The following is a 21,427-nucleotide window of genomic DNA, read 5'->3' on the forward strand; positions in this document are numbered from 1 at the left end:
TCTTGTCCTCTGCTGCATGTACATACTCCCCCACAACCGTCAATATCCGCGTGTTATGCTCATATCCAGGGACATCAGGGGAGTTTTGGGACGGAGACACTCTTTACTGGACCTCTAAAAATCTCTCCGCCCTCCACATCCACCGTGTCCAGTCTCCGTCTGCGCTGCGTCCCCGGCGCTGCTTTTTACGCAGCTAAGGCGTCGCTGATTTGCCCGCAAAGGGGAGAAACTCAACAGTTGTTGCTGCTTATTGTTTGCATGTCGACGTGCACATTACTACCATGTGGAGGTTACTGCATTCGTGTTGTTGCTGCTGGTGGATTTTCTCTCTCATTTTGCCAGCCTTCGTGCTCCTGTGGGCCGACTGTCATCCTGGTAAGTTTCGTACTACTACAAGTCATACACTGTTTTTTTTTTTGGTTCTCGTGTCTACGAGGGAATGTGATCATTTTAGCATTGCTAGCGACGAAAGGCGTCTCTAATAGGCTGGTAGAAGTCATGATAAAGTCATGTCCCGCCATAGAATCTACTGTAACGGGTCACTGGCTGGGAATATTTCGTGCCTTTTGGTTTGACGCGCTTCCCGGCATGTCGACTGGAAATTGTCGGAGACACAAAAACAGACAGTTATGAAAGGATTTTTTTAATGCAGCTGAGTGACCTGTTTGAACCTTCTCATGTCCATTCAGAGCACAACTTTATCATAGGAGCGTATTTTCCCCTGGTTTCTTCCCTCTGATGGAACTCAGTCCTCCCTCTTTGGCTCTCTATTTCCATTCTCTCTTCCCCCCTCCTCCCCCTTAATCATTCAAATGGCAATCGAACAGAGAAGAAAATATACCAATGGGATGTTGGGCCATTAAAAGAGCAGTGGGCAGGGTAGTTTGGTAGTTGGGTCAGATCGGTAGATAAAACGAGGAAGATGTGATGTCTTGTCAACCGGCTGCGCGTTCGCCAAAGCCGTTATCTCGCCGCCTGAAGCAAGACAGCAGGGCTGTGAAGCCGATTTACACACTCCGGCACACAACCTAAAAACTGCAGTTGAGCCTCAAATCTGTGCTGAGACGAAAGTATATCCGGGGTTGTCATGTAGACCCCTCAGAGGGCATCCACAAATTAGAAGATGTGATGCCATATTACCATATGACTGCACTACAGTGACACTGGAAAACACAGTCCTAAATGATGACTTTAACTGGGCTAATTCACACTCATTTAATAATAGAACTGAACTAGTTCCCATATTCATCTTGCAAAAGAAATCATCTGCCTCAGTTATAGATAAACCAAAGACCCTTGGGCCATGGAGCCCAGTTTATTAGGTCTAAAGCCTCGAGCACCTGAAGAAGAACAATACTTTTTCTGTTTCTTTTCCCCCGTCAGACTGACAGGAGAGGAAATCTGTTGTATCAATTTGGGAAATAAATCCAACAGATTAAATTTGACCTTGACAAGATTGTCCATATACACTACATTCCTGCAGCTGTGGACGCCCCTGAAATGTCTCTTAGATGCTTTCACAGACTGTCTAACCCCCCAAGAGCTTTTTGCATTAAATTCTGGAGTTCCAATGTTCTGGTGATCACGATCACCCACCCAGCTTGAAAAGAGATTCACATAATATGCATACGTGATAGTATTTTTTTTACAAAGGAACTCCATATGGAAGCGTCTTTGTCGTCCATTATGAATCAGTACTAGTAGAACATTTCTGATCAAATATCTCAACATCTGTATCACAGGACCTCATTTTCAGCACAACTAATGGTGCTTTCAGACGATGTTTAAAATGACTGATGCATCAGTAATGTAGATTGATAGATGGATATCAAAAAAGAGCTCAGAAATGGAATTCTTGTTAAAAAAGACTAAAAGACAAATTTACATTATGATAAGAGAAAATTGCTGACACTCTAAGTGTTATGTAAAGTCCTGATTTTGATAGTATATTGATATATTACGCAGCTTTGCTCTCGGAGCCATGTGAACTAAACTAAAGCTTCACTGAGGCTTTCTTTTCTTTTAATGACTCCACTGGACTCTCCATCACATTTGGCTCTCTTATTGGCCCCCACCACCACAGCCTGAGGAGTCTCTCTAGTTTCATAGTCACCAAGCTTGTGTCGGAGCCCCGTAGTTTGTCTGTAGATAGGACACCTTATCACAGAGCTGGTTAGTCGGACAGTATTAGCTTACTTTTCACTTCGCCTTGATTAGCTCTCATATTTCTTATAAGCCTTAGAAGATGTCATGAAACACACACACACACACACACACAGAAAGCGTACCGGTATTAATAACCATAACCAGTATTATTAACCATACCAGCACTAATATTCTGTTAGGATAGACTGGCTTTCAAATTGGAAATGGGGCTCTTGTTAGCCATTTAAGATTTTGTGTTTGTGCCTCTTCATCCCCCTTTTTTCATGTCTCACCCCATCTAATCACAAATCCAGAGAGAAATCAGGTCGAATGAGCCGAGAAGTGAGGGAGAGCTGTTGTGAGGGATGGAGGGTTCCAGCGGTTGCAGGGATGGATGAATAGAAGGACAGAAAGTCCCACAGGTTGACACAAAATCACAAATTAATTATTTCTGATTGTTTGTACTATTGAAAATCAAGTTTCAAACACAGTATATTCGAGATGAATAAAACAAAACGGATTAATACCTTTTAGTTAGGACGCAGTTGTTATTACAGGTTTATCAGGAAACAATACTGTCTGGTTTCAGTGTGTTTATTGCACACCTACATTCAACAGATAAATGCAATGGTCTGTCAACTTTGAAAAACAGTTAAAAATATCCTTTAATGCTGTACATATTAGAAAAAAATAAAATAAGATTCAAACGCTACCTGCTACTAGAGGAAATTGGAAAAGGGACGTGGGACTTCTTGAATAGCAAAATGACACATGTCAAAATCAGTAGCACGTCACTTTGTCTGTGAAGGATAACAAATCAATACAAAAATATAAAAATGTCTTTTTAGGTAGGGGAAAATCAATTTTAATGAAATATAAGCTACAAATAGGAAAAGGACAGGTGGACAGATAGATGCATATTCATTTGCCAGTTTGTGATGGTTTTACTGATATGACGAATGTCTGGGGAAGTGGGCATTGTCACCAAAGGGCAAATCCAGAGCTCAGGACATTGAACAATGATAATCTCTCTCTCTCTTCTTGACCTCCTCTTTCGCTCCTTTCTTTCCCTTTGGCTCCACCGCATGCTGTCATGATACCGGCTTTGAGTGAGCCCAAGGTGGCTGGTTCATGGTAACGGCTGGCAGATGATGTAGAAACAGAGATGAGTGTGCTTCTCTCCTGCTGGGTATCATCATCCGCAGGCTCTCAGCGCTGCTCTCCTTACCTCCAGCTCGCTCTTCTTTGCTATTAATAAGGCTCTTAGCCAGGAGATTGGATTGGAAAAGCACAGGGAAAGGCAAGAACGGCTTTCCATTAGAAAAGAAAAATATGTCACCCGTGGGCCACATGCAAATGTGGATTGCTTTGGTGGCTGATGATGTACAATCACCCCAAAAAACTAGATTAATAAAAAGCAGCAAGAGTTCATTTTTAGCATTCTTTTTTTTATAAAGGATCTTACTTCTATAGTGCTGAAAGATGGGCATTCTACAAAAAACACGTACATCCAAGTACATCAACTTTTCACATATATTAATTCATTTTGTAGTGTGTGGAAATATGTGTCTTTGTGCATCGCTTATTGAATCCATTTCTGTCTTATTCCGTCCTAAACATCTTGTTTTTTTCCTCAATACAAAAATGAAACAAAAGAAAGAAAATCTGCTATTTGGGAGCAGTCATTTCAACGTTTTTCCAATACAAATCAGCTTGAGCTAGAAAATGAGTATTGTGACAGAAAAAAAACAACAGAAAAAAGACAGTAATCAAAAATAAGATTCAAGAGATTTTTAAACAAAAAATGGAGACAGTATTAGACAGTAGAGATCATAAAATGGTGCTGCATGATGTCATTTTTTTTCATTTCTGCTTCACTGAATATCTTTCGTATAAAGTAAAGAGGGTAGTGGTCATGATCAGATTCACATTTATCCCTGATAATACGGAGGTTCTTGTTCAGTAGTGAAATAAAGCATTTCTATTAAACACAGTTCTCAGTTATTAATCACAGTTCTTATTTGCCTCACGTATGGCATTTCCTGAAATTGTAATGAAAGTGGGCATTTAGTCTTTTCAATAATATTCTTAAGATTTTTAAAGAATTTTGTCGTGTCTAAGTTTGTGGCTACCTGGGTCGAACATGGGAAAGATTCTCATTTGCGAGCCTTGTGTGTTGAAAAACAGCTCAAGGAAAGGCAAATAGAAGCCATTTGAGAAAGACGCCAGTGATTTATCTCACTTCATGTACATGCAGTTTTATATTTGCCTGCTGAGTCATAAACCATACAGCTCATCTTTGAAGCGACTCCCTGCGATTTCCTCAGCTGCGAGGCTATGATGCCCGCAATTACAGCCTTAGCTCCAACCTGCATTGTTAGGAGAGCCTGGGTGAGCGCTTTATCCTCTGAGCTTTTGAAGAGTACAGTGAATTGTTTACTCTGAAGTCCACCTTAATAATGTTATGCACCCGCAATGATTCATACAAGTGCCATCAGAAATCCATGAAGTTTTTCCTGCACGAGTGACACGACTACTGCCATCGTGCCTCTGGTTGTCCACATAATGGCCGGTTTGCAGCCTTGCAAACATCTGTTTTTTTGGGATGGAAAGCACTGAACATCACCGCGGGGCATCCGCTAGCTGACACAGGGCATCACTTTTCCTTCTACGTCTGCAGCATGCGGTGTCAGCATTGAGGCATCACGCCCCTGTCACTGCGCTGTACTTCAGCCCTGGGTTAACCAAACACACAAGAGAGAGGGAGAAAGGAAAGAAAGACGACAGAAGAGACAGTGAAAGAAAGAGATGTTTGGCCTTCAATCTGTCGTTTTCTGCTGCGAAAAATGAATGGGCCCTGTCGCTCCTGGCAGGGAAGAAAACAGAACAGTCATTGTAATCTCACAACAAGCGCCTGAGCTAGCACATCTTTTCACCCCCACAAACACACACACCCTTCCTTCCATCTATCTCTGTCTCTTTCCTCCCCTTTTTTTTAATTCACCCTCCTTTTCTCTGCTGTTAAGAGTGTGTATGTGCATACTTTTTCTGTTTCTTTTAAATCCACGGATAAATGAGACAAGCGCGTTTGTTAACCATTCAAAGCAGGCACCTGTGTCACAAACCTTTTCTCTGAGCCCTTTTGTCGAAGTGATACGGGGAATGGTTGACATTTAGGGTAGGGATTGGATGTACTACGTGGCCCTCAGTTGCCAACATTATCATCATCATCATCGCAGTACTCACCAAGCTATTATCTGGCCTCCGCTGTGGCCAGAAAAATGCTTGCATGTCAGCTCATGGGTCACTTTATCAGCTAGCGCGGGGCCTGTCAACGCCACCCCGGCTATCCTTAATAGATAGATTAAAAGATACCGTGACATGTTTGTGTGTGTGTGTGTGTGTATGTAAGATGCGGGGGGGGGGGTTAGCGGGGGTGGCGTCAGGCAGTTATCCATGTAGGACGCTGCTTTGGTATCTGTTGCCTTGTCATTAGGAGGTAGCTGCTCGAGAGAGAGAGAGAGAGAGAGAGAGAGAGAGAGAGGCATTGGGAGCCAGATAAATGGAAGGAAAAGAAAACATCCCTTCTATTGTGCTATTGATTTTTAGCAGAAAATGATGCTGTTTTGATGCACAAAGGGGGAAACTAAAGATAAATAGGACTGATAATGATAACAATAGTAATGATGATATTAAGTGCAAATGTGCTAATGATATCTCAAGAATAAGACGAGGGAAGCCGAGCATGGAGCAGCGTCTTATTTTGTTTTTCTGCGTTTCTGCTCAGCCGAGCGTGCCTGTTAGGTTTTTAATCTGTTTCTCATCAGGTTTTTTTTTTTTTCTTTGCACCTCATAAGCTTGTGGCTCCATAGTGCAGCTCGACAGGGGAGAATAATGGGAAAGATGAGCAGGCTGGCCTTCCTCCCTTGCTGGGCCACGTTGCTCTCATACTTAATGGGCTGCAGAAAAGAAGGCACACTCTTCAACCACTTTTTTCTTGTTCCTCACCCTCTCCATTGTTCCATTTCATTGTTTTAATCAGGTCCACTGCCGTATTATTTGAAGAATAGAAGGGGGTGTTCCCAAACCACTTTCTGGAAGGTGCCTCCCAAAATTTAGCTCAGTCTCGCCTGTGAGAGCAGCTTTCCAACAGCATCATTGACCCTCCTTCTCCTATTTCTGTACAGTTTTCTCACTTTGTTCATTCTGCTTTGTGTTGTTTCCTTCCGGCAGGGTTTCGTGTTAGCTGCCATATGTTCTGTTTTCCTCCACCATTTTCACCATCATGCTTATAATTCCCACATTTCTTTCAGATATCTGACTAATGCTCCTGGAAAAAGCATAGATCCAGCACCAATTGTACTTTGAAGCAGTCTCTTTCCACTATAGTGCGAATTGAATCGGCTTTGAAGAAAAACAGTAGCAGAGCGCACTGCTCTGCTTGTGTGAAGGATTTGTACCCATCAAATGAATTTGACGTTTCTCCCAGCAAGGCAAGAAGGGCTGGGTATCAAACCTCACTACTCTTTTGGTACTCACTGAAATGTGTTCGTAGTACTGAGTACTGAAGCCAAGTGCCGAATGCTTGTAAGGCTGATTCAAATCATAGACTGTATAAAAGAAGCGGCCGTAGCTTCCGTGTTGGAAAAGTGAAGTCAATGTGGAACTGCCTTAAATCTGAATTTATTTGAATGCCCAGCAGTTAGTGACTCCAATGGCTCCCTAAAGAGGTCAGATTGTGTGGAAGTCTATGAGAAAGAGACTCTAGGTCTCACCTGATTTATTACCACAGTAAATATTTTCTTGTTTGTGGTCTCAATCGGTAGTTTAAAGTCCTCTTCAATGCAGCATGACGTTCATTTTGTAAAAGATGGTCCATTTTAGAGTGAAATAGAGGATAAAGCAGGGTATGCTTAAGGGCAGCACTACCTTGTGACCAGTCATCAGTGGCAGGTCATGCTTAAACCTAACTGAAGCGATATGAATGCCACTTCTGTCTCCTGAAAACCAAGATGGTGATGGCGAAACATTCACTTCATGCATACAGTCCATGATTCAAATGATTAATTTTGTGAGGCACAGTTCTTGTACAACTGCTTCCATTCAAACAATAGTTGAAACAAACTTGAGTAGTGTAGTGAATTTGCAGAAACATGAACACAGCTTGTGGAATTGTCACCACAAGTGACCTTTTTAAATAACAAATGTAATTTGATACATTGTATATGTCAAATATATTGAAAATATTCTTATTGAAAAAAATACACAGACATAATTTTTGAATAAGTACAGTATCAAAAACAGTGAAGATTTGGTATCAGTAGCAAAACTCTACTGCCTATCGGCACTGGCATAAAAAAAAAAAAAAAAAAAATCAAGAGTTAACCAACCCTACAGGCAACAGCAACAGAGTAAAAGATTAGTTGAATGTACTTTGGCCGCTACGCTTCTTCTCTCTTTTTTGTCTCCATTCCCTTGTGGTAAACCAATAAATGCTGCAAGATACCCTGGCAGGCTGTGGTTGCGTGCAGGCAGTAACACAACAAAGAGACAGGAAAAAACAAAGAGAAAGAGAAAGACACAGAGACAGCACGAGATGCTGATGAGAGTGGAGAGGTGTATGCAGCCAAGCCCTTTTTTTTTTCCATTTTGCTAAGCGCAATGCCAGGGGAGCTTCTGTGTCACTGTGCAAGGCTGCTGAGTGTTAAAAGGAGCTTAGACTGACAGGCTGTCGGCCGGCATGGAGGCTGACGAGCCTAACCAACGGCGACACTAAACAAACACAGGGAGGTGAGGGGGAGAAGGAGATGAGATAGGAAAACAAATGGACATGACGAAAGCCAAAGAGAGAGTTCACACTCCACCTGCCCCCTAGATTGAAACTTGTGACACCGCCAGTCCTTTTGGAAGCTGTAAGATGCAATTTGACGGGATATTCCTGACAGAGGGGCTGGCTGACGGTTGCCAGGTGGTGGCTCTTTTGGCCACAGGCCAGCCTCCCCTCCACTGCCACCTTGGCACATGTCAGGACTTTCAGACACTTTGTGTTCTTTTGTCAGGCTCGATAGGTGGCCATCCACTCTGGAGCTGTGACAGCTCTCCGATACACTGGTGAAAGGTGTAGATGGGTGTTCCTGCCATTTCCCAGAACGCTTTCTCATTTTGAATGGTGAAATGCACTTCACTCGACTTCCATCAGTCATCCATGCTGACAGTGGAATGGAAGCAGCTGCTTTCTCCCTGAGAAAGGTGAAAGAAATGTCACCATCTTACTATGATATTTGGTGTGTCAGTTAGACAACAGTCCTCATGTTTTACTTAACAGTTTAGTGAGCTTTTCACTCAGTTCCTCTTTTTCTTGGCTACCACACTCCCTTCTTCCATTTTTCTGCTGTTTTTATCCCCCTTTTACCTTCCAGTGTTCCTTCATCAGTATTCTCACTTTGTTTTTGTTTGTTTTTGCTGTTCTTCTGCAGCTCTCAAGGTCTATACATACTCTGCAAGAACAGAGAAATTTGTTAGTTTTCTCGAGGTGGCAAGAACAAGAACAGAGTTCGTTCTGGCCAGGACATTTCATACTTCACGAGAAACTCAAGTGCAGAACTCCTGGGAAGTCCTCTTAGGAGCCCTGCCACTGCAGCACACATCACATGCGGGAATGACAACATTTCCACTTTTCTGCATTTTCCACGCCCACGTCAAATTTCTGACCAATCACACAATAGTTCTCGGACATCACACGAGAAAAAAGTTCTACCCAGATGATGTGTCGAGAACAAGCTGCAAGAACTCCCAAACCAGGAGAGAGAACAAATTTCTCTGTTCTTGTGGAGTATGTACAGGCCTTTACTTTTCATGAAACAACTTGTGTTCCTTTATTTTATTTTCTCATTCCTCTTTCTCTCCTTTTCTTCCACCCTCTCCACTTTTCTTCCTCTTTTCACCCCTTCTTCACGTCTTTCTTCTTTACCCTTATTCCCACATTTTCTTCTTCATTAGTTAATTCTTTCTTTTGAGCGCTTGTATCCTTTCTGTCTTTCTCTCTTTTCTCTCTTCAAACAATTTTCCTTTGTTCTTCCCCTTTCTCTTCTTTCCCTTTTTATCATCTTTGCTTCTCTTTTTTTACCTCCTCTCCTCCCCTGCATCCTCTTCTTTGACTCTTTTTCATCTTCCCTTACTTCACTTTCTTTTTTAACCTTTTGTCCCATTTATCTACTATTTCTTTACATTCTCTGCTTTTATAGTCATTCATTCTTCCCATATTTTGTTTTTTCTGTCTTCATCTCTTTACTTCCTCTCTCATATTTTCTTCTCTTTTCGTCTTCCCTCCCCCCTCTCCCTTTCTTTCTTTCTCTTTGCTGCCCTCCTGGGTTTCTCCCCTCTCTAGTCACATTAACATGTTTCTGTTGCCATGGATTATTATTCTAAACACAACCCAAACTAATGGCCATGAAGTTCAATCCCATTTTTTCCCAGAATGTTAACACACACAGACACACGCACAGGCAAACACAACTTATTTTACAGTTGTTAAGTGCTCACAGAGCAGCATTTGCAGTAAAATTCATTAATGAATTAAGTGATGAAAATTAGCATTCAGGATGAATGTCTAAGTCGACATCAAGATGCAAAAGGTTGAGGACACATAGGAATGCCTTTTAAAATCTCCTTCCTGGCCATTAATGAGGAAATAAATATGAAATTATTTTATGAACATAAATAGCCGCTGTTGGCTTTGAAACAGACACTGAGAGGAAAGCAAACTCTGGATATTTACAGCCAGAGGATCGTATGTTGTAGTTTGGGCCATCATTCCCATAAGTGATAATCATCTTTTACTCAACAGGTTAATTGCTGGGTTCTGGCTGAACTGAAATCATTTCAACAAACTGGATGGATTTTGATGAAATTTGGTTGAAACATTTATAGCCTCCAGAGAAAAAAACCTACTGATTTTGGTGATTGCCATACTTTTCATGCCATATTTGGTTCTGATCGAAATTTCTCCACATTGGCATAATGAATTGCAACGACAGGTGATTCCTCATTTTTTATGTAGCTCCATCATCAAGTATATCTTGGGAATAAATTATGACCTAAAACCTGCAAAACTAATCCCATTCCTGTCCGTTTGCACATTCTTTTTTTATGCTAATTAGCAAGTGTCCTGCTAGACATTTGTATATTAGCATGCTCATTGAGAATGTGCTAGCACTGCGATGCAAGCAGCTAACTCAAAGCCCCAAAAGCAGAAAAATATCTTTTATTGTACCATTATAGAATCATTTTCAGTTGTGGTCACAGCAGCTGCACTTTAGTGAAAGTTACGTGAAAGTTAAGTTTCTGTTGAGTTGCACCTATGAATTGCTTCTATCTACCCTGATGTTAAATAAATATCACTTGTCTTAGTTTTACCTCCAAAGAAAATGTTTAGGTAACCTTGGTAAACTTGGAATTATGGATTTTCTTCATGAGGATTTGTTGAAAGTTGGGTCTTTGTGTAGAAAGCTAGAATGAGCAGATTATGTTTTTGCTTACATGGCTCAACTGTGGTTCTCACTGTGCTTACTCTGGATTATCACCAAGTATCAATTCACAAGTGGCGTTTTACCATTCAATCAGACCAGTGAGCGGTTCAACCGTCAAACCCTTCCCCCCAGATTCATTCTTTACCCCCCACCACACACACGCACCCCCAACCCCCCTGCCGTTAGCTCTCTTTCCTCCCATGTCTGAAATTAATTTTTTGCACTCCAACCCACCCCCATCGCACATAAGTGGCCCCCAAATAAAAGTCAATGCCTGCACTCCAATCTCTTGGCTACCCATGATTTGTACCTTGATCAAATATTTACAAAGGGAGCACAAGCCCTCTTTTCACCTCTGTTTTTCATTTCTAGTGTTGTGCACGGCTCCATCAAGCCACTTGGCTGTGATCTGTTTAAAGGTAATGTGGGAGCTTTGGGCCAATGAGATGGATGCTGCTCAGTGCCAAATGTATTTTTGCTAGTCAAAAGGTTGGGTGGAAAAGGGGCACATGCACAATTTTATCTGTCTTACATAAAACAAAACTTCTAAATACTACAACTTCTCCATAAAAGGCGCTATGTTGTAACCATTAATATCTTGTTAGAGATGAAGTAGAAAACTGATTTAACAGAAGAGCATTTCAAATCAACAATGTAAACAGGTATTTGAACAGAGAGCAGTATCACTATGGAGCAGAAATATTGGACTTAAATGTTAGAACCAAGTAGATGGAGATGGAGATGGAGATGGAGATGGAGTAGACGAAAGCTGGTTAGAAAAAAACAAAAAAATTGGATAAACAATTCATAAAACAACTTTTACGCATACATGCGTAAAAGAAATATAACAATAAAAATGTAGTCATGTAAAGGTAAATTAAAAAAACCAATGTATATTAATCGATAGATTGAGTAAACTGTCTTTGCCTTTAAATCTGGACTGTTAACAAGTCTTACGTTTCTTTTGAAAGCAAATGATCTTGATTGTTGTGTCAATGTGGTAATTACATGTTCTCTCCAAACCCTGTGCTGCAGTGATGTAGTGTTGTACTACAGCGTTGTGCTGCATGAGTGGTGAACATTTCAGAATAGCTGCCACCCCAGTTTGAAGCTGTGTTTTTTATGCAGCTGGACAGACGGCATTAGATTTTCAGGTTAACCATCAGTACACATGCATGCATTTTTCATTCTTGTCAACGCAAAATCTTAGAAGCACCTTCAAATTTGGCACAGACATTCACTCAGACTCGAGGATGAAGTGATTCGATTTTGGTGGTCAAAGGTCAAGGTCACTCTGACCTCATGTCTGCTCCGTCCTTGTGAAGTCAATATCTGAGGAAAACCTGAAGGGAATTTTCATTAGATTTGGCACAAATCTACACTGAGGACTGAGTAGGCCTTGGCTAGTTTTAAGCCTGTACTTCCACTCCAGTCATTCCTCCAGTGGAAGGCAGTGAGAATAGGCTGTGAATAAAGAAGAAAGAAAGAGAAAATCACTACATGCCAAGAAGCGTTGTGTCACACACTGAGCAGAGAACAGTGCAGTGCCCTCCTCATTAAATTCTTGCAGTGGCACTGGTTTTTCCAGTTTAATGCTTGGGAGATGCTGGCTTCCTCCTCAGAGAGAGATAGGGACTAGGAGGGCCACCAGGACATGAACATAGCCCAATTTGTCTTAGTTCCAGGGGGAGGTGGTTTTAGCAGCAATGCCCTCACCTCATTCTTAATCTCTAGTGCCCTCTCCCTCTCTCTGTTGTGCTTTAAGCCCCTTTTCTCTTTTGAGCTCTGTCTGCTTCGGGTCTCATTTGACGTTTTGTGTTTGTCACTCAATCTCCAAGCCAAATTCTCCTACTGACCCCATGTGAGATAAGGATGGTGGGGGATTCATTTTCTCCTTTAAATTACTTTAGGTCATTGTCTTTCCACAGATTAGCATGAAAACATTTGTCGACTTGTGGATCACTGACAGGCATGCTTGTTGAGTATGTTGTTTTCACATCAAGGAAAGCAGCTGATTAACCCAAACTTTATCCCAGGGCTCACTCTTAAAGCAACCCATGGGCCTGCTATGTCTCATCAGGTAAACTGTGTTAAATTCATTAGTTAGTCATGCTAAATGCAGTAGAATGTAAAAGTTGGAAACAGAGCAAGAGCAAAAAAAAAAAGGTAATAACGCTAAATCACAAAAAACATGAGTAGAAAAGTTTTTAGTGTCATGAAGTCAAACCACCTAGAATAGCTTAATGATACACCATCAAAATGTGTTAAAGCACCCAACTATGTGCTGAAATCCCTAAAATCCCTCTTAGTTCACTCTTGTTTTGAAACAGCAGTACCGTGGAGTGCTGTCAGGCACTATTGAGCATTATAACAAAATCGGGAAGTGTTTCTTTAACTGATGACTCCAGCGTTCTACTGGAAACATCATCATGATGAAGAGTCAGCAGTCATGCTAGCAGCCCAGTCAGTTAGCAGCGGCGAAGTTCATACAAAAAATGGCCAGCCAAGTACAGTCTTAATAAGTGATATCAATAGATTTGTAATTTTATGAATGTGAGTGTTAACAGAGGTGTGTGCCAAATGTACAGAACAGCAGCTAGATTTGAGTTGTGAGGTTGGTGGAAGCAGAAAGCATTACATGTTACGTGGTATTATCAAGTTACTTTATTATATATCCACTTGGGCATATTGATATGCGTACTAAATTTCATGGCCTATTTCAATCCATCCAGTACTTGTCAAGACATTTCACTCTAAACCAAAATGTGAACCTCATTTTGGCCCTAAATGAAAAGTTAGAGGATTATCTGGGAACCATGAAAATGTTGTGCCAGTGCATCTGATGTTGAGATAATTCAGTGAATAATTGAAAGCTTTAACCTACTGGTGGCACAAGATGAAAAGTCATTAGAGTTTTTTTTTCTCAGTGGAACATGAATACATGTCTGAATCCAATTTCATGGCAATCCGTCCAGCAGAGAGATTTCAGTTGACCGACCAACAAACCAACACGTCTACAACACTGCCATCCTGCCACAGTGCTGGCCTGGCTAATAAAAAAACTGTCTGGCACTGAACATACAGCGGTCCATTTGACACAGAAATGGTCAAGCTTATTGCAAACACAAGTCAGAAAAGAGTCGAGATTGTGACACCTGCAGAGAAAGTCAGTCAGCTGAGGTGAAGTCTGGCATGTCGGGCACACGAGCATGCCATGTTTGCACTAATGAACGGGTTTGAAGTTTTAATGGCGACTTTGACTTTTCCCATAATACGGTCACACTCAGTTATTAAGGACTTCTCACTCCATGTAATCACTTCCACCACTCCTTTCCTCAAACACATATGGACAGAAACAGTTGACCCTGACAGGTAATCCAGCAATTTGTAGATTACAATCAATCATAGAGTTCATGCTATGATAATTGATCAAAAATATTGCTTTGGGCAATTTGGGTATATAATGTGGTCGACTGGAATAAAGCAATTTTGACAAATTGTCTGTAACTGCTGCCACCGAACAATCAGCTCCAAGGACTTATTATACTGTTAAGTCAAATTAACCGGTTTGTGCAAGACAATTAAACCTTCAAAATGACTGTGATTTGATTCTCACAGATAAATCTTTTTCTGTGTGGTGACTAGTTCAGCTTAATTATGGAAGGAAACATAGTGAATGGTGGTAAACACAGTACTAACATGGTGGAAGGGGGGGCTACGGACCCTGTCGACAGTCCCAAATATGTAGATTGTGAGATAGTTGTCAAATGTTAGACTTTATACAGCTGTGTCCAGGACATTGCACACTTGAGTGAATTCTGCAGAAACATATGTTGGAGGGATAATACACTGCTGTTTGTCATTATGCATTATTTTTACATCCCATCACTGGGTGGCATTAAAACTGGAAATATTCAAATTGTATACATAATAGCTTTAAGCAAATACAATTTTGATTTGCGTTGACTCAGTTTCAGTTTCCTGAATGTGAGAAAATGTTTGATAACCTTCAAGAGGTCACGTTGGGCCTCTCCCCACAGGTCTCTCCAGCCTGACCTTGAGATGGGCATTTGTTGATATTTCTGACATTGTAAAGGTTAAATGATTGATTGTTTAAGATAATCAATAGATATTAAGTAACCCTTAACTGCAGATCTTATTGGTCAGGAGAACATGATTGTTGGATGATAATTGGAGAATTTATCTGGCTGCCGTCTCCATCAGTCTCAGCAGGACTGAGGCTTGTTTTGCCCTCTGTGAATGCATGACTGCTAAATTTAAGATTTCCTGAGCAGGCTGCACGGCGTTTGGCTCCTCGTGCCAGATGTTCAACAGATGGGGTTCACTAATATCACCCCAGGGTGCACAGGTTTCCACTCTAGCTCTCTCAGCCTCTGTCACTCTTTACTCTGTAGCTTTCTGAGTGCATCTTTTTGTTGTGCATTAACTTCTATTTTGCACTAGTCTTGAAAAAAAAAACAGCCTTCTTTTTAACTACCTCTCTCCATCTTCCCCACCCCCTTGTTGTTGTGACTCTCCCCTGTTTTGAGACGTCTGCTGAAACTTGACAGAGAGGGAAAGCGGTTTTCAGTGCTGGACTGGGTGAAGCCTTCCCCCATTTCTCACTGCTAGACAAGCACCCGTGTTCCACCTGAAACGCCTTTGGATTTACGCTGCGAACTGCAGCCATCTTTCTTCCGTTAATCACCTCGGGGCTGGGCGCTCCAGCTCGCCATGTCCCCAAGCCGATGAATGACCCGCAAGGGAAATCGAATGGAAACCAGCCAAGCCTGACACTTCTGAGGTACTTTCTAGGTACCACATGAGAGAGAGAATAGGACAGCAAAGTAATTCAGTGTGTGTGTACCAGAGGCCAGAAAACAGCCTTCCCGCTAATCCAGTACATGTTGTGATCTGTCCCTTCTCCAAAGATGAATTCTTATATCTTCCAGATATTTCTGGAGTCTGTTGGTCAACATTTGTGAACCATTTGAATTTGGCTCTTGAAAATACAATATGTTATCTCTCAGTAATCTTTTATTCAGAAGTGAAATTTACTCTTTTAGCAAAAAAAAAAAAAAGATAAATGGCAATCACTCCTATTAACCCCTGTTGCTCCCACTTCTTTACCATGTGTATGTATACCTTCCCTCCACCCACAAAGTGAAAACTTCAGATGACACCTGGCAACATTTTACTTGCTATACAGACCCATTGGCGGCGTACTCCTTTAAAGATGTCGACTCCTGATTCTTCCGTAGTTCATATTGTGTTTTAGTGGTACATGTTGGAAATGCTGGAAAAAAATGCATTTGATTAATTTACTACAAATCAACTGACAGACACTGAACCTCGGATATTCAGGAGAAAGGGACCTCTGTGGGTCAGCGGCCCTGAGGCAGTTCCACATATTGCCTGATTAATAGTCCAGCCTTGGTTCCACCCATCAGTTTGCCAATAATTCAAGAAAGCCAGACACCCTGAAAACCAATCATGTAGCGATGTAGGAGAACTATACGCTGATCACAGCACTGACAAAACCAGCAAAATCAGTGTTTAGCCTGGTTTTGTCTGTTGGTGTTGTTGCATGTTCAGGGCCTGTAATGATGTCAGCAAAATCATTACAGGCCCTCTCTTCACTGCCAAATGCTAATGAACAGTGTTTGGACGAGGAATTATCTGCTGGAGCCATTTGGATTTGCTTCCACAACAGAGCCTTACCATTCATGTTTGTTTTTTCAGCTTTCAGGATACTTGATCATCATTTCAATTAAAGACAAAAAAAGTGTGTGTGTGGTCCTAACAGCCTGTTAGCATGCGGATTGGTTGTGATCCCAAAAGAGAAGTGGATATGAATATGCACTGATGATTGTACAGGTAAATAGTAGTTGCTGAAAAAGGGTTTAAGTGTGTATGATTCATTGCTATTGGCGATGAGGAAGCCAGTGCCACTTTACTTTCCACAACATGAGACATTGGCATTTGTCCATGCTAGATGAAGTTCTTATACTTTGATAGATTCCAGACCACACAGAATGGCCATATCAACATTTGTGAGGAGGATTTTCAAAGGTCTATTTGTTGGATAAGACATACAGCTGATACAACAGACAGAATGTTGTTTCCTGTCTTCTGGTGCATGTTCTTTGGTTTAGGGGTGATAGAATGTTGTAAATCAGCACGGGTGAAAACTGACATCATTACATGTGCTGCTCTGAAACTGCTGCTCACTGACTCATCAGTGTCATAATGTTCATTTAATCAGTAACCTAATCAGAGCCAATAATCCAATTCACTGTACTGAGATTTACTGACTAAAGAGTGGTATAGAGACACCTCTAAATAGGAGATGGATGGATGGATGGATGTATAAAATCTAAACAAAATTGAATTATTTGTGGAGAATTACAACCTGCTCACCCAGCGTATCAGTAACATACTTTGTAAACAACTTACTTTGTAAAGCACTATGAGACACTCTGTTGTGATATTGGGCTATACAAATAAAATTGAATTGAATTGAATAATGATTATGGCTACACTATTGGTGATTACACCTTTACCATGTACACACATGTAACACATCTGACACTGGTTTCCATATTTGCACCAAAACTCAAAAATACCAAACCTTTGACATACCTACACCCATGACTTGCATCACTTGCTTTTTAGTTTTGCCCTTCTCATCATCCCCTTTGTAGTTATGAGTCTTGTAGAGCTGTGTAATTTGCTTTGCCCTTACGCCTGCAGCCCTGTTTTGGGCTCTGGCCAGTGAAAAAAAACGCCTCTCAGGCAGTGTCACTATGAAGACCACTGCTGTGACATGATGTTGACAGTCGCCAGCAAGCCAACCAAAAGCAAAATCTAATTACCATTAAAGCAGGGAGTCATGCTTTAGCCAGCAACATCATTCCCAGGCCTATTAGCCAAAATTAGCACACACACTCACAGGCATTAAAAACACACACATTTGCCTCACTCGCAGGCTTGTCACAGTCACACATTTCCCCGTCCTTGCCACAAGCCCCTTTTTCACACTCCTCCTCACTTTGTTTCAACTTTCAGGAGATGGAAATTGAAATCTTTGGCACAGGGAGTGCATGTTATCTCGTCTAGATGGGGTTTTCTTACATCCTTTTTGGTAACGCTGTCTGAGTCACACATGTCCCTGTTGGAGGTGATACACACTTTGTCCATTATGATATGTGTCGGGCTTTGATCCCACCTTGTTTTGAGCTGGATGGTAGGTGGGTGAGGATGATGCATTACATGACCGCAGAATAAAGGCAGGAATACGCACACACAGGCGCTTTGGGTTGCAGGCTAAGTGTTTTAAGCTGCACTGCAGATGGCTGGTAACACAATATCATCATGTTTCCTCTTGCCACTTGTGCTGGCAGCTCAATGATAAAACAAGACTTTAAACTTTGCAGCGTGGAGACCAGAGCACAGTTTTATTGGAAAGACAATGCATAGCTCCACTCTCCACCGCAAATACCACTGCAGCTACTCACAGTCATATTACCTTAATTACTATAACCTGCCTTTAAAAAAAAGAAGCAATCAGGGAGGAAACTGCCAATCATTTTATTGATTATTGACCAATCACCACATTTTAGAAGATGGAACCAGAGAAAAGGATATGTTTTTGTTGCGCTACATTGTCTCAGCTATGCTCAGGCTGAGCTTGATGCTATGGATAGCTTGCTAAGAGGCTACATTTTAGCATGCAGTAAGAAAATCAGAATGCTATGTTAGCTTACAGGTGGAGCTTCAGCTGACCAAAAGTCTGTCATTAGGTTTCATCAGACTAATGTGTTGTGTTGTGTGACTAATTAGAAATTATAGTCTGCTGTTGGTGCTAATCATTATATTATGACTTGATATTATATTAAGGGTGTGTGAAATTGATAAAATCTTAGTGTAGCGTAGATAAAATCGTAGTGTATTTCCTAGAATATCCAATGAGAAACTTTCTGTTTTTAGTTAATCCTCTGAATCCAGTGAACAAATCGGATCAAGGTGCTTCATCACATTGATGCAAAAGTTATTTTAATTTTGTCATGAGGCAGTCCCGCTAAGTGATGGTAGCACTGCAATGACATAAATCTTCTTGAAACTACATTGAGCATTTAGTTGCTTGACTGTACAAAAATGCAAATTACACTGTTTATGTGATTCATCACACCCTCACTAATGATGTAATGTGATAGATGCCATACATCAATAGAAATTGTGTCAAGCCAAAACACTGCATATAGCATTAAAAGCAAGGCTATAGGAACAAAATCGTGGTTATGGACATTATGTAACAAAAAGGCAATGCGCTGTCATGTGATAACATTATATCTCGACTTTTGGTGATTTCATGCTTTAAAATCAGCTCTTTCATTTCATTTCATAAAATCCTTTAAAATCATTCAGATAATGTCAGCTGAAAGACTTTTTCATATTTTCTGAAAAGGTTGAGCCTTTCATAGAAGAGCAAATGCAACATAAACAAAATTAATGTAGAGTGTCTTTACAGCTCCTTCACGAAATGCACGAGTAGTGGCCACATCATGTAGCTATGAAAACATTTTAACACAAATATGAATATTGTACCTAAGGCTGCTTTATTCATAGGCAGCTACACTGCCACATGGAGAACAGTCAAAGAGGGAATGGGTGGGTGGGGGGGTCATTGTTCATCATCATCTTAGTTACCGTGGCTACCAAACGTTATTATCCTCTGTTAAACTCCCCTCAATCTACTTCTCTGCCAGCAGAGAAAGTCATTGTTCTTTGGTGCTGTGATAATTGCTTGAATAATAAGAGTGAAATAAATGGTTTGCATGTTCTCTCTTAGAGCCATTTCTGAACTGCAGAGAAACGGTGTTAAAATTGGCGGCTGTTGCTCAGTGGTAGAGCAGGTCGTCCAGCAATCAGAAGATCGGCAGTCCGATTCCTAGCTCCTCCTGTCCACATGTCGAAGTGTATTCGGGCAAGACACTGATCCCTAAATTGCCCGCCAAGCATAGCTTTGGTGTGTGAATGATAAGTTTCCTCTTGATGGCAGGGTTGGCAATCTTTCATCAGTCTATGAACAGCGTCTGAATGGACAAATATGAATGCAGTGTCAAAGCGTTTTGAGCAGTCGAAAAGGCTAGAAAGGCGCTATGCAAGTCCAGTCCATTTGTCATTTACCATCCTGTCAGTGCTTCACCCTGTTACACTCGTTCTCCCAGTCACCTGCAGAACACATGCAAACTTACATCCAATGTACCTGTATACCTGTGCTATAATAATGTTTTCATTTTTCACTTGTTTCCCCACTGACATGTCACCCATTAAATCTGAATGCATAGATATTACGCACAATGCTGAAATCTGCTTCAGAGATAGTGAAAATTGTGCTTCTTTTAACTTCACATCTTTCCTTATGATTATTAGATTCAGACATTATTTTTAGTACCAAAGTAATCCAGTGATATAAGATGCATATAATACCATAGACTGTACAAAAGAAGTGCAAAAGTTGCCAAATTGACGTCACTCAGTGGTTTCACCGTTGTGAAGCCTTGAGTTTAGCTTTACGGCTGTTGCCATCTTGGTTTCATGGACACCGTCAACTTGGTTTTTGGACCCAGAAATGACGTTTGTTCCACAAAGACCACCTCTGATTGGTTGGTTACAGCACTGTCCCACCCTAAAGTATATCCAGCTTTATTGTTTATTTTCCTCTAATTGGGACCATAATGTACTAAATGGACATCATGCTGTGTTGAAGAAGACTTGAAACTCGCTGACTTAGACCATAAACTCATTGGGAAAAAGTTTACTGAGGTAATTAATCAAGTGAAAAGTATGCTCATTTTCTCATAGACTTCCACACAACAGGAAGTCTTTTTGCAACCACCATATTCACCCCCTGCTGGGAATTTGAAAGAATTTAGGTTTAAGGCACTTAAGCATTGGGTTCACTTTACAGACCCGGAAGCTACATCCACTTCTGAATAGAATCTATAATAAAAGCACTTCTAGCAGCCGATGCAGCATTACTGGACTATTGATGGTGGTTTAACTTTACATTACATCCCCACTGTGTGAGCGACACACCACTGCACAGTAAAACATAATGTAGAGAATGAAACACAAGGAGAGATACAGCATGGTATGTGGTTTGCACGGATCTGTTTGCAACACATGCATCCTTAAAAATTACTGAATTCATTGTAAATGCTAAAAAAAAAAAGAAAGATCTAAAAGTGATATGTGGACAGTCAGGTCACGATAACGTTACTACAATATTGCTATATGAATTGTTTCTGGCTGCTCAGAGCAATACCTTTGTAAGTAGTATATTTTAACAACACTCCTATATCTGAAGCAAGTACATCCATCTGTTCTGGACCTTTTTTCTTGACTTTTTTTAGGTATATTGATATTGATATTATTTGTGGCAGTTGGATTTCCTTTTCATGTATCTTATTTAGAGGATTAAGTCCCAGGCTTTTGCCCCCATGTTGTGTAGTATATACGCACAAACTGCAGGGGACATTCCAAGCCTCAGATTTTAGGCACTGATAGACAAACTGTCTTTTTTGCTGTTGCTAGGATGATGTGTGTTTTTTATGTCTATTTTTCCCTAATCCTTGGCTTCCCTAGTGTAAGCCATCTGGAGAAGTCGACACGCTTATCAACTGAAACACACAAATGTCATCTTTAAGCTGTTTTTGTGGGCCCTGATTGTGTCTTCATCTTTATTTTTA

General features: G+C 41.0%; 1 protein-coding gene across 1 annotated transcript in view; it reads left to right on the forward strand.

The window, feature by feature from the left end:
• The first annotated feature begins 281 nt into the window (after nucleotides 1–281).
• Nucleotides 282–21,427, forward strand: part of LOC139211184 (receptor-type tyrosine-protein phosphatase gamma-like) — a 367,486-nt gene continuing 346,340 nt past the window's right edge. Inside the window, exon 1 of the mRNA XM_070841466.1 lies at nucleotides 282–375. Within this exon, the coding sequence (XP_070697567.1) occupies nucleotides 282–375 (94 nt within the window). The remainder of the gene's footprint in view (nucleotides 376–21,427) is intronic.

Source organism: Pempheris klunzingeri, chromosome 2 (assembly GCF_042242105.1).
Source record: "Pempheris klunzingeri isolate RE-2024b chromosome 2, fPemKlu1.hap1, whole genome shotgun sequence".
Taxonomy (NCBI): Eukaryota; Metazoa; Chordata; class Actinopteri; order Acropomatiformes; family Pempheridae; genus Pempheris; species Pempheris klunzingeri.